The following is a 15,000-nucleotide window of genomic DNA, read 5'->3' on the forward strand; positions in this document are numbered from 1 at the left end:
AATCCTACAGGAGCCAGTCAGGCGGTACTGGCAACGGCCACGCTCAAAATGGTGCATCTCATGTGCCACCCGCACAAGAACCAGTCCAGGGGCACTGGCAACGATCTTACTTGGCTTGCCGGGTCTTCTCACGCACAGCACATTTCCAAAGGTCTCGGTCAGTAGTCATCGCCTCGGTGAGGCCCAATGTACGAAGGTCTTGCCTCACCACCTCACCCCAGGTCTTCCTGGGCCTACCTCTTCCACGGGTTCCCTCAACTGTTAGGGTGTGGCACTTTTTCACGCAGCTATCCTCCTCCATTCTCACCACATGTCCATACCAGCGCAATCGTCTCTCTTGCATGCCACAACTGATGCTTCTAATGTTCAGCTTTTCTCTCAAGATACTTACACTCTGACGGGTATTCACATTGACATTACACATCCAACGGAGCATACTGGCTTCATTCCTTGCGAGCTTACGTATGTCCTCAGCAGTTACAGCCCATGTTTCACTGCCATGTAGCATGGTTGTTCGTACGCATGCGTCATACAGTCTGCCTTTTACTCTGAGTGAGAGTCCCTTTGTCGCCAGCAGGGGTAAGAGCTCTCTAAACTTTGCCCAGGCTATTCTTATTCTAGCAGCTACACTTTCAGCGCACCCACCCCCACTACTAACTTGGTCGCCCAGATAGCGGAAGCTATCGACTACCTCTAGTTTTTCACCCTGGAATGAGATAGAAGTTGTTTCCTGTTTGTTTGCAGTCTTTATTGCACCTGAACATCTGCCACAAACAAAAACTAACTTGCTAGTTAACCTGCCTTTGATGTTGCTGCACCTCTTATGTGTCCATAGCTTGCACCGGGTACATATATATATATATATTAACTATAAGATGTCTGTCGGAGATAAAAACTTTTATACGTAGGTGTATTCAGGTGTATTATATATTGATTATATGATTGCTTTCTTAGCATTTATCCCAATGCCTCTGAGCAGGTATCACCATGACAACTTTCTCTGTCATGGTCAATGCAATAATGACATGCTACACATGTTCATTCCAAGCACTGCTGCAAACAGCAGACGTGAGCTAGAACGGTCAAACTTAAAGAGCATGCACAGCAGTGTTCGAGGCGAATCTGTGCCAAGCAGCTTGACACTGCATGCTTTGGCTTTGTTGCTATGGCAACAGTCTAGATACTTAGTCTTTTCTACTCTAGGCACAAGGCCCAACATTTTTGGGGGGAGGCGGGGGCAGTCAGTTAGATTGACACCAGTATGCAACTGGTATTTAAACTCCAAAAGGATGAAAGGCAAAGTTGACCTCAGTGGAATTTGAACTCAGAATGTAAAGACACGGAATATCCATGCTAGGTGTATACTACAGGTTACTCTTCAGGGCAAGGATATCTTGATTAAATGAAAGCTTATCCTACTTCGATGTGAAAAAATCCACAACCCTTCCTTCTCAACAGACCATTATTGTCTTTGGAAGTTGCCTTTTCATATTTACTACATATTGCTTGAAGCTAACCTTCTTCCTTGATCCTTGGATGTTTTATATATATATATATAAAATACAATGTTTATATACCAAAAAGATTTTATAACATTTTTCTAACATTTTTCTGACATAATTTAAATATATACTTTAACCATGTAACACAAGCCTTCTGTAGTTTTTTCACTCTTATTATCTTTTATACATCTAATCACGTGCTTTCACATACCAACTTTCTTATATATATATATATATATATATATATATATATATATATATATATATATACACACACACACATACTCTTTTACTTGTTTCAGTTATTTGACTGCGGCCATGCTGGAGCTTCGCCTTTAGTTGAGCAAATCGACCCCAGGACTTATTCTTTGTAAGCCTAGTATTTTTTCTATCAGCCTCTTTTACCGAACCGCTAAGTTGCGGGGACGTAAACACACCAACGTCAGTTGTCAAGTGATGTTGGATGGGACAAACAGGCACATATACACACAAACATATACACACACATACATATACACACATACATATACAAATGTATATACATATGTATACATATATGACAGGCTTCTTTCAGTTTCCGTCTACCAAATCCACTCACAAGGCTTTGGTCGGCCCGAAGCTATAGTAGAAGACACTTGCCCAAGGGGCCCCCGCAGTGGGACTGAACCCGTGACCATGTGGTTGGTAAGTAGCACATGGTTCTGGGTTCAGTCCCACTGCGTGGCACCTTGAGCAAGTGTCTTCTACTATAGCCTTGGTCTGACCAAAACCTTGTGAAACAAGCCCATTGTGTGTGTGTGTGTGTGTGTGTGTGTGTGTGTAAATGTTTGTGTTTGTGTTTGTTCATCCAACATCACTTGAGAACCGATGCTGGTGTGTTTACGTCCCTGTAACTTAGTGGTTCGGCAAAAGAGACCAATAGAATAAGTACTTGGCTTACAAAAAATAAGTCCTGGTGCCGATTTGTTCAACTTAAGGCGGTGCTCTAGCATGGCCGCAGTTAAGATAGTGATTTACCTACTCTATTAACCAACGTGTGATACCTGTTTTTTTCCAACTCTTGAATTTTTAACATAGCTCTGTGTGTGTGTGTGTGCGTGTGCGTGTGTGTGTGTGTGCGTGTGTGTGTGTGTGTGTGTGTGTGTGTGTGTGTGTGTGTGTGTAGTGGGTGTTTGCATGTCTTTGTCTTGATTTTACATTATGGTTGTAAACAAGCATCACCATCATATAGGCAGTGTTGTTCATTTCAAGTCTTCCATGGAAACACATCTGGCCAAGGGGAAATATTACCTTGAGGTGAAGGTTGGCAACATCCAACTAAATAGAAAATATGTCTCAGCAAGTTCTGTCTGACCCATGCAAGCATGGAAAAGTGAACATTAAAGTGACAATGATGATGATTATGATGATGCACATGTAGATTTAAAAATACATCTTATAATTTCTTTACTACAGCGTCAGTTCCTGGACCCCAGGGGAAATTGTACAAAATCCTACCTCGTGTTGGTATTGGAAGGTAAGAGTTTTGTGTGGATGCATGTGTGTGTGTGTGTGTGTTTGTTCACATTTTCACTTCTCTAAAACTCACAAGCTACAAATGGTATTGTCATTTCTCTCATCAACAACTTGTCTGCTGGCTTTAAACCTTCAAATATGTCTGAAATAAGAGACACCTAACTTGAGAAACAAGCAAGAGTTAATGACTGGAAGGGCACTGGACTGTAAAACACTACTTTAACAATATATTTCTCTAACCCATGCTACCATGGAAAAGTGGACATAAATGACAAAGCTTTGATTAATCCAAAGCCATGATAGAAAGTGCTGGAGAGTCGTATTGAATCTGAAATCCCATGGTTGTAAAGTAAACTTTTTAACCATCCAGCCATGCTTGCAGTAAAATAATGAGGGAAATTCCCTGTGAGAGATCCAGGACCCTTGTGAGTGTTCAGGAAGTAGAGATTTAGCTCTTTGTCTGTTCAAGTCAATGATAAGTAATGGCCCTTTAAAGGTTCTTTGGCTCTAAGAGAAAGAGTAAAGAAACTCTTTGGTCATAAATGACCATGGAATTGTATCTAGAAAGTTCCCCTCCAAGGCACAAGTCCAGGCAAGGTTGTTTATGGAGGACCAGCAGTCGTCCATGCATACCAGCCTCCTCTCTCCACACTACTGATCTTATCCAAGGCAAAGGGGCTGATACAGCTTGGCACCAGTGATGTTGCAACTCATTTCTATGGCTGAGTGAACTGGAGCAACATAAAATAAAGTATCTTGCTCAAGAACAAAACACAGACCCCAGTCCAGGAATCGAACTCACTCCCTCATGGTCGTGAACCCGATGCTCTAGCCACTGAGCCATGCAGGAAACATTTACATTTACCATTTTGGAGGAAATATTGATTTCAAATTTTGGCACAAAGCCTGTAATTTCAGGGGAAGGAGCTAGTCAATTACACTGACCCCCAGTACTCAACTGGTACTTATTTTATTGATCCTGAAAGGATGAAAGGCAAAGTCTATCTCAGCAGAATTTGAACTCAGAGCATGAAGACAGATGAAATGCCACCAAGCATATTATCTATCATGCTAACAATTCTGCCAGCTTCCCACCTTATTTCAGAGGAAATATTAAACTCTGTATTGCAAACTAACTGACCACTCAGCAATGTTACAATGCACTCTGTTTGCAGTTGTGTATTTTTCCTCTTTATTTGTCATACTTGCCTCTAGAAGAGTTTGTAGGTGGTGAATTCGTAGAATGTTTAGGACAGGAGATTAAACACCTTACGACTTATGTGTTGTGGTTATGAGTGTCCAGGAAGTGGCTTATGACTTATGTGTTGTGGTTCAAATTCTGCTATGGTCAACTTTGCCCTTCATTGTTTTTTTATTTTTTTATTTTTATGGGTTGTGGTCTTTTATAATAAATTACAAGTTCAGGATTGTAAATTAGTAGAACTTTTAGACTGTTACATGGTAAGTCTTGTGTTATAATATCTGGTTCTGTGAAATCTAAGCTAAAAAATTCCACTTTTAGACTGCCATTAAACTGAAAGAACCATTTCCAAGTAGTTAAAGAAAACCAAACTATCAAATTTAAAAGTGCTTACATTTTTGGTGGGGACAATCAAAATGCAAAGGTCACAAGAAGGTCAATAGAGATGATGATGATGGTGGCAGCAGTGATGGTTGTTCTGGTGGTAGTGATGGTGGGGTTGACAGTGATGATGGTGTTGGTGGCAGTGGTGTTAGCTGTGGCGATGATAAAGTCAAAGAGTAGCTGCATAAGCCAAAGACAAAACAAGAGCTTGGTGATTTGTGAACTGGTAACAGGATACATCTAATTATTTAACTTCTTCAAAACTAATCTGCTCAAGGTTTCTGCTTATGTGAGACAAACTTCCTGCTTTAAAGTGATGAGAAATTAAAATTTTCCCTCAAAATTACACGTTAATTTGTTCAAAACATCAACTCAGTAGTCATTTTACTAAATTCTTCATTATTTTCAAAATACATTGAATTAACTCTTTAACATTTAAACCAGCCATATCCAGCCCAAATTATTCTGCATGTTTTATGTTCAAACTGGCCAGATATGACCTCTCCTATCTATCCTTTAATGTCATTCTAAAAATAGCAATCACATCGTCATCATCATTTAACGTCCATTTCTTCCATGCTGGTATGGGTTGGACAGTTTGACTGAGGTCTGGAGAGCCAGCAACTGCAATAGACTCCAACCACTCCGAGAGTGTAGTGGGTGCTTTTTACGTGCCACCGGCACAGGGGCCAGTCAGGCAGGCCTGATATCAATCAAGTTCTGATAGTGTGTTTTATGTACCATCGGCATGGGAGCCAGTCAGTGGGTACTGGCATCGGCCACATTTGGATGGTGCTTTTTACGTGCCACCAGCATAGGAGGAGCTAATCAGGAGGTACTACCATTGGCCACGTTCAGATGGTGTTTTTTATGTTCCGCTAACAGAGGAGCCTATCAGGCAGACCTAGCATCAACCACATTCAGGTGGTGCTTTTTACGTGCTACCGCCACGGGAGCCAATCAGAGGGCACTGGCCACAGCTACGGTATTGGTTTTACTTGACTCAACAGGTCTTCTCAAGCATATCATATCGCCCAATGCATCAGGGGTACTCTTAAGTGAGCCAGATCTCACTTTTGTTTTGAATTGATCATGCATTATCTTGCAGTGATGAGATTTTGAGGAGATAACTGTTAATTTCTAGAATGATATTGTAGGGTTGATATAAGAGTTCACATTTGGCCAGTTTCAACATGAAACAGGTAGAAAATTTAGGCCGGTTTAGATCCTAAAACATGAAGTGTTGTTTCATTCTTCTATTACAGGTTGTCCAGGCACACAAACACGTTAGCAGAAGATTTTTGTTTGAAACTCGATGAAATCATCAAGAAAGTCTCTATCACCAAACCCCATTTTATTTATTGCCTAAAGGTAAGTAGATAGCAAGCAATCTATACTCATTGAATTATATACCTTCTTGTATGGTTGCTCTTCTCCAACCACTGCAACACTCTGATAATCCTATCTGATGTGAAACACTCCCACCATTCCCTTACAATAAGAAACACTCTGTATCATTGGTTTCCCACATGTTCACTTGATTACAGTACTTGATGCAAGGTGACAAACTGGCAGAATTATTAAGATATTGAACGAAATTCTTAAGAGCATTTCATCTGTCATTATGTTCTGAGTTCAGGGCAGCAAGGTAGCAGAAACACTAGCAGGCCGGGCGAAATGCTTAGCGGTATTTCATCTGTCTTTACGTTCTGAGTTCAAATTCTGCCAAGGTTGACTTTGCCTTTCATCCTTTTGGGGTCGATAAATTAAGTACCAGTCGCGTTCTGGAGTTGATCTAATCAACTGGCCCCGCTTCCCTCAAAATTTTTGGGCCTTGTGCCAAGAGTAGAAAAGATTATGTTCTGAGTTCAAATTCTGCCAAGGTCAACTCTGTCTTTCATCTTTTTGGAGTCATGGGGTCGATGTAATTGATTATCCCCCTCCCGCAAATTTCAGGCCTTGTGTTTATAGTAGAAAAGATTATTATTATTATTATTATTATTATTATTATTATTGTAATTAAAGCAGCAAGCTGGCAGAATCGTTAGCATTGCTGGACAAAATGCTTATATTCTGAGTTCAAATTCTGCCAAGGTTGACATTGCCTTTCATCCTTTTGGGGTTGATGAATTAAGTACCAGTGAAACACTGGGGTCGATGTAATTGACTAGTCCCTCCCCCAAAATTTCAGGCCTTGTGCCTTTAGTAAAAAGGATTATTATTATTAAAAGGCAGTGAGCTGACAGAAACGTGAGCAAATTGGAGAAAATGCCTGGTGGTATTTCATCCATCTTTACATTCTGAGTTCAAATTCCACCACGATCAACTTTGCCTTTCTTCCCTTTGGGGTTAATAAAATGAGTACCAGTTGAACACGGGTCAATGTAACTGATTTAACTCTTCCCCGCAAAATTGCTGGCCTTCTGCCTAAATTTGAAACCCTTATTATTATTAAGGTGGTGAGCTTTACTTTGTCTTTACTTTTCAAGTTGAAATTCCATCAAGGTCAACTTTACCTTTCATCCCCTTCAGTGGTTGGGAAAAAAACCCTTCGTTTTTGATATTTATCACAATTATTTAATACAAAAGAATCTGCTGGCAAATCTTTTATTAATTACTGAGTACAAAAGAAAAAGTACATTATTGACTAAGAAAATAAAAGTTTTCACAATTCCATGTCCCACTAAAAAAAAATAATAATTGGGGATCCCACACCCCCACCACAATTTTCACAGGCCCCCACCAGTGGAGCCCTACATTAGGAATCACTGAACTAGCCCCTCCTCACTAAATTTCAAGTCTTGTGCCTATGATAGAAAGGATATTGGCATGTGGTTTCTGACCTGTCCATTAAATATATCTCCTTTAAAATATTTCCACATTTGCTCTGATCTGTGATGTTGGATCTATTTCTAGAGCAATGACAGTTCATCCTACCTGACATTTGAAACTGAAGTGATACGAAGACAACTCCAGAGTTTACAAATTGTAACAACTGCAAACATCATCAAAACAAGTACGTATCCACTCTCTGTTTACTGTTTTTATCTTTTTGCTGAATTTTATACACATACAGAGATCATCATCATCATGATCAATGTTTTTATATCCGCTTTTCCATGTAATCATACATTGGACAGAATTCATTGTGGCATTCAAGGCGGCGAGCTGGCAGAAGCGTTAGCACGCCGGACGAAATGCTTAGCGGTATTTTGTCTGCCGCTTCGTTCTGAGTTCAAATTTCGCCGAGGTTGACTTTGCCTTTCATCCTTTCGGGGTCGAGAAAATTAAGTACCAGTTACGCACTGAGGTCGATGTAATTGACTTAATCCCTTTGTCTGTCCTTGTTTGTCCCCTCTATGTTTAGCCCCTTGTGGGCAATAAAGAAATTAAAAAAAGAAATAAGAATTCATTGTGGCAGATTTTCTATGGCTGGGTGCCTTTCCTGTTGTGCACCCTTGTTGGTTTATAAGTAAGGTAACATTTCCTCATGACCAGACATGTTTTTAATGAAAAATTGGAAACTTACTACACAACTTGTATGACAGTAACACTTGTTTACAATTGTAATGTGACTTCAAAGACAAGGAGTCAAACACACACATATATATACCATGAAAGTATGTATGTGTGCATGTGTGTGTGTATATGCACATATATACAGGGTGTATATATCAAACATGGATGTGATATATCTTGACTTTTTAAAAGTCTTTGTATAAGGTTGATTATGGGATGATATGTCACAAACTATGGAAACTCAGCATAACTGGAAAGATCAGGGGTGGTTGCATGACTTCTTAAAACTCAGAAGCCAGATGGATTCTGAGAACCTTCAGAATAAGGACCAGGAAACTATGCTGGTTCTATGGAGGACATTTCTTATCAGCTGTCTGGACTACTGCTCTCAACTGTGGTCACCTTACAGTGCCAGATTGCATCAGTGGAACGACTGAGCTACTGGGAGAGACTGAAAGAGCTATTTAGGCATGCATGTGTTTGTGCCTTTTCATCTTGACATTGCGTGAACGTTGTAAGCAAGTGTCACTATCATAAGAGTGTTGTCATTTGTATCCAAACTTTTGTGAAAACCTGTCAAGCTTTGGAGAAATATTATCTTGCTTGGAAACAAATAAGTGTTAGCAACAGGATGAGCATCCAGCCGTAGAAAATCTGCTTCAATGAATTTTGTCCAATCCATGCTTACATGTAAAAGTGGTTGTAAAAATGACGATGACTAATAGATTAGATTAGGTATGGTGCCATAAATGGGGTCCTGCTCTGTCATTTCAACCTGACCCAACTCAAATTCTGGCTACCATTTATGGTTTCTGTGCACAAAAGAGCAATTCTTGGGGTTGCTGTGTAATTTATTTTAATGTGGTAACTGAAAGAATTCACTGTTCTCACATAAAAAAAAAAAAAACTCCATGGAAACATGTCTGACCAGAGTTTGTTTCAACAAACCAGTTAACCCTCTATTTTATGGTACAAAGAATATATTTTTCTTTTGAATAATATATGAATTTCATGCAGCTGTACGTGTTTATAGTACGTCTGGATGAAGTGACTTGATACACATGTAAAACAAAAAAAAAATGTAGTTCAATTTTATTTTTAATTCTTATAATTAGTTTCGTTTTTGTTTCCGTAATTTTCTTGACAACACTAACTGTTAACAATTTTTATGATATTCACAGCACCAATACATCGAATCAAATACAGTTTATTCAACAACCTCTACAAGCTTCTACTTCCTAAAATATCAACAGCTGCAGGTCAAAGCCAGGAAGAACTCTGCAAGGTGACTGTTCCCTTTTTAATTCTTATTGGTTGTCATTAAGCATTGATTTCTAATATTGGCATAAACTGATTTGGTGGTATGTTTCCTTATCTGGGTAAAGCCAATTTGATTGATGTTTGATTCATGTAAGCTGATGAATGAAGGAAAAGCAAAGAAGTGCATACTAGGATGGAAAGATTGAGCAAACTTTTTAGAGTAAGAGTCAAGATGGGTGAGTCTGGACAGTTTACACAGATGTAGTCATAGTGGAAAGAACAGAGAATAAATACAGCATGTTTGTGGAGACAGGTGGTGAGTAAATCTTTAGCAAATATCCTAATGACGGTGGTGTATAGGGCTGCATTAGCCAATGGACTTCTCATTTATGTAATTTGTATTTGATTTGAGGGAGAATTTGGCCACTAACTTTACATTTGGCATTGGTTGCAGAATATTCTTGAACATCTCAAAGAAATCAGTCGCAACTTCAGTTTGGAAACCCAAACATTTGACTGGATGTTTCGACAACATCACTTACTTTTCAGGTAGTGTATAAAATTTGTCTTTTTCTATATCTTCCTCCCTCTCTCTCTCTCTCATATATATATATATATATATATATATATACATAAATTTGTCTTTTTTTGCATCTCTCTCTCTCTCTCTCTCTCTCTCTCATATATATGTGTGTGTGTATATATATATATATATATATATATATATATATAAAGTGCCTGTAAAAGCACCCACTGCACTTTGTAAAGTCCTTGGGGTTAGAAAGGGCATCCAGTCATAGAAAGCATGCCAAATCAGACTGGAGTCTGGTGCAGCACCCTAGCTTGCCAGCTCTGGTTAAACCATCCAACTCATGCCAGCATGGACAACAGATGTTAAATGATGATAGATATATTTATAGTATCATCATCATTTAATACCCACTTTTCCATGCTTGCATGGATCAGATAGAATTTGTTGAGTCAGATTTTCTAATGCTGGATGCCCTTCCTGTCACCAACTCTCGCCTGTTTCCAAGCAAGGTAATATTGCTCCATGGACAGACTTGTTTTCACAGAAAATTGGAAATGAAAAACACTGATTGCATTACACTCATTTACAACCATCACATGACATCAAGATAAGAACATACACGTATACACACACAGAGAAACATGAATACACATATACATGTATTCATGCACCACATATATGTGTATGTATATTAAAAAAAGTGGGGTGGGGGAGGAGAATTAAGTAGATCAAGAATAAGGAAAGGAAATTTTTTGGTGTGGGCATTTTGGTATGAAATGATGCTAAAATCCCTGTTAACGACAAACGAACCTGGCAGTAAGTCTACTTGCCAACATTGTCACAAACATATGCATGTATTTAGTTTTCACACATAGTATACATGCATACACATACACAAATGCAGGCACATATACACATATAGATATATATCCACACATACACATTCTTATACAAGCTTATACACATACACACATGCATGCATGCATACATACATATATGTCTATATGTATAAACACTTATACATACATATACACACACACACATATCCAAGGGTATAAACGTGAACTTATAATCTGGATTGAGTAACTGCAGATTTCTCAATAGTTCAGTGTGGGTATTCCCTTTTTCACTGATCTTCAACTTTATGTTAACATCTGCCGGGCAGCTAATTTCCACAACTGTGCACATATATGTATGTCTGCATGTTGGTGTGTTTATGTCTCCGAAACTTAGCAGTTTGGCAAACGAGAATGATAGCATAAGTACCAAGCTTTAAAAAAAAAAAAAGAAAACTAAGTATTGGGATCAACTCATTTAACTAAAATTCTTTAAGGCAGCACACCAGTAGTCCATGCTTTTAACCACTACACCATATGCCTGTGGGCAATTATGGAGTGAATTTTAGGGCTTATAAACCTAATATTTTCCTATCCTTCCTAATGAAGGCTGGAGGGTATATCAGCCAAGACGTTGTGTTAACAACAAACAAGATGAGGACAAATATCTGTCTAATGTAAATAATGTACATAATTCCTCATCTCTTAAATATAGGACTGTATTGTTTTTCTACGTTTCAAATTACAGTGAACAAGTACGACAAGAACTGGAAGCCTACAAGCTGCACATTCTGTATCAGTCAGCAGTGATTATTCAGACACAATGGCGGGGATACCAGTGCCGTAAACGCTGGCCATTCTTATTTCAACACTTGCAAGCACTCCAACTTCGGTAAGAATATTTAATCCTGTGTGGATGTTTGAGTTTGTATATATATTATATTCACATACGTTGCCAGTACCGCCTGACTGGCCTTCGTAGGATTTTTGAGCGAGATCATTGCCAGTGCCCCTAGACTGGCTCTTGTGCAGGTGGCACATAAAATACACCATCTTGAGCGTGGCCGTTGCCAATACCGCCTGACTGGCCTTCGTGCGGGTGACACGTAAAAGCACCCACTACACTCTCTGAGTGGTTGGCATTAGGAAGGGCATTCAGCCGTAGAAACTCTGCCAAATCAGATTGGATCTCTACCGAAATTTCATCATCCGTTCCTTATGTCATTACCAACTTTTCCTACAAGTTTCATCAAATATGGTTTACAACTTTTTGAGTTATTTTGCACACAGACGGACAGATGGACAAACCAATGCCGATGGAAACATAACGTCTTTCCTTGGTGGAGGTAATAATGATTTAAACCCCTGTAATGATGATAATAATAGTAGATATGTAGGAATCCAGAACAACAGAACTAATATATCTAATATAAATGATGACACCGCTGTAGAGGCTAACCCAGGTATTATTGACACAATACCTGGTGGTGCTGCAATAAATTTCAGTGATACTATAATTGATGGAAGTAGTACTACAATTAATAATAATAATAATGCTGATAATAATTACAGTAATACTAATAATAATAATATTCTTAATAATAATGATAATAATGGCAATAATAATAATAATAATAATAATAGAGAAATTAAGGCAAATAGACCAGATATAGTTGTCAAAGATCATGAAGAAAAAAAAATGCTTTCTAATTGATGTATCAATACCAGCAGATGACAACGTTTCTCTAAAAGAAATGGAAAAACTTTCAAAATACAAAGACCTGGAAATAGAGATAACTCGAATGTGGAATCTAAAAACAGAAACAATTCCTATCATAGTAGGTGCCTTAGGTATAATAAAAAAATATTCAGACAAATACATAACAAAAACACCAGGACTTACAAATATATATAACATACAGAAAATTGCACTACTGGGCACTGCACACATTCTACGCAAAGCACTTTCAATACAGTAAACATAAGAGCACCACAGCAAACCACAGCACATACCCAAGGCGCACAGAGCTGCGCTCGGTAGTGAAGTGAAAGCACGTTATAAAAATAAAACTACTGAACAATAATAATAATAATAATAGCAACAAATATTTTTAGACCCAGTCTGCCATTGTCCCTGGGCATGGGCATGCAAGCACACTATGCTCATAGAGTACAGATCAAAACTGAATAAACAAAAGTTTATCAGGAATGAAATTTAAATAAGCAGAAAATGGAGAAAACTTTTGATCAACAAACAAACAAATTAACCAACATCAGTTACTCTTTACTCTCTCTCTTTTTTACTTGTTTCAGTCATTTGACTGCGGCCAAGCTGGAGCACTGCCTTTTAGTCGAGCAAATTGACCCCAGGACTTATTCTTTGTAAGCCTAGTACTTATTCTATCGGACTCTTTTGCCGAACCACTAAGTTACGGGGATGTTAACACACCACCATCGGTTGTCAAGCGATGCTGGGGAGACAAACACAGACACACAAACATATACACACACACACACACACACACACACACACACACATATATATATATATATATATATATATATATATATATATATATATATATATACACATATATACGACGGGCTTCTTTCAGTTTCCATCTACCAAATCCACTCACAAGGCTTTGGTTGGCCTGAGGCTATAGTAGAAGACACTTGCCCAAGGTGCCATGCAGTGCGACTGAACCCGGAACCATGTGGTTGGTAAGCAAGCTACTTACCACACAGCCACTCCTGCGCTATTATTTTTTAATACAAAGCATAGCATAATATTACACAATTGTGTAATGTTATGTTATGCTTTGTATTAAAAAATAATTAACCGATGTTGGTCAACTTGTTTGTTGATCAAAAGTTTTCTCCATGTTCTGCTTATTTAAATTATATATGTATATATATAGACCAATAGAATAAGTACTAGGCTTACAAAACATAAACCCTGGGGTTGATTTTCTTTGGCTAAAATACTTTAAGATGGTGCTGCAGTCAAATGACTAAAATAAGTTAAATAATAAAAGAATGACTATATATATATATATATGAGGGACTTGTCTCAGTTTCAATCTGTGCAATTCACTTGCAATTCTTTGGTGAGTCCAGGGCTATTGTATTCTACAGAAGGACTGACACTGAACACCACACATTTGGAAAGCAAAGTTGCTAAGTTACACAGCCAACCTTGATCAAACTAATGATTAAAAAAAAAAAAAAAAATTCAAGTTTTGATTATTGAATTTCCATTTGAAAATTCAATAACTAAATCTGACCAGTTTTCAAAAATACCAATTATGTGCTGCATATATTGAGCTCAAATATGAAAACCATTATTCATTTCTGTTTTAGGCGCCTTAACTCTCTGCCAAATGAATACAACCCTGTATTTGTGACATCAAGTGTTCCTAAGTTGGACTGGAACACAGTGAAGCAGATCTGTGCCACATATGGCATCAATCCAGTAAGTTAACCCAAAGTTTCTCTAGTTTTCTTTTTTTTTTTTTGTTTCAGTCATTTGACTGCGGCCATGCTGGAACACTGCCTGTAGTCGAGCAAATCAACCCCCCAGGACTTATTCTTTGTAAGCCTAGTACTTATTCTATCGGTCTCTTTTGCCGGACCGCTAAGTTACGGGGACGTTAACACACCAGCATCGGTTGTCAAGTGATGTTGGGGGGGACAGTTACAAACATACACACACACATATATATACATATATACGACAGGCTTCTTTCAGTTTCCGTCTACCAAATCCACTCACAAGGCTTTGGTCGGCCCGAGGCTATAGTAGAAGACACTTGCCCAAGGTGCCACGTAGTGGGACTGAACCCGGAACCATGTGGTTGGTAAGCAAGCTACTTACCACACAGCTGCTCCTTTAAATATTCAAATAGATGTGGGCATGAAGTTAAGAAATTTTCTTCCTAATCACATGGTTTCAGGATCAGTTCCCTTGTACAGTACCTTGGGCAAAAGTCTTCTATTATATTCCCAGGCTGACCAATGCCTTCTCTGTGTATTTGGAAGACGGAAACTGAAGGAAGCCTCTGTGTGTGTGTGTATATCTATGTGTGCATGGGTGTGTGTTAATGTCTGCCTGCCTTGACAGCATTTTATGGTTGTAAATGAGTGATACCATCATGCAAGCAGTGCCCTTCATTTTGAATCATCCATGAAAACAAGTCCAGCAGTGGGGAAATATTATCTTACTTAGGAGGACATTAGACCATAAAAAGT

General features: G+C 38.6%; 1 protein-coding gene across 4 annotated transcripts in view; it reads left to right on the forward strand.

The window, feature by feature from the left end:
• LOC106881740 (unconventional myosin heavy chain 6) overlaps positions 1–15,000 on the forward strand; it is a 261,243-nt gene that overhangs the window by 240,331 nt on the left and 5,912 nt on the right. For all 4 annotated transcript variants that reach the window (XM_089341738.1, XM_089341740.1, XM_089341739.1 and 1 more), the window contains 7 exons: positions 2,958–3,018; positions 5,868–5,973; positions 7,519–7,618; positions 9,303–9,406; positions 9,836–9,930; positions 11,498–11,641; positions 14,113–14,224. In XM_089341738.1, coding sequence (XP_089197864.1) covers positions 2,958–3,018; positions 5,868–5,973; positions 7,519–7,618; positions 9,303–9,406; positions 9,836–9,930; positions 11,498–11,641; positions 14,113–14,224 — 722 coding nt within the window. The remainder of the gene's footprint in view (positions 1–2,957; positions 3,019–5,867; positions 5,974–7,518; positions 7,619–9,302; positions 9,407–9,835; positions 9,931–11,497; positions 11,642–14,112; positions 14,225–15,000) is intronic.

The sequence above is a fragment of the Octopus bimaculoides genome, chromosome 25 (genome assembly GCF_046866305.1).
Source record: "Octopus bimaculoides isolate indiv1 chromosome 25, ASM4686630v1, whole genome shotgun sequence".
Lineage (NCBI taxonomy): Eukaryota > Metazoa > Mollusca > Cephalopoda > Octopoda > Octopodidae > Octopus > Octopus bimaculoides.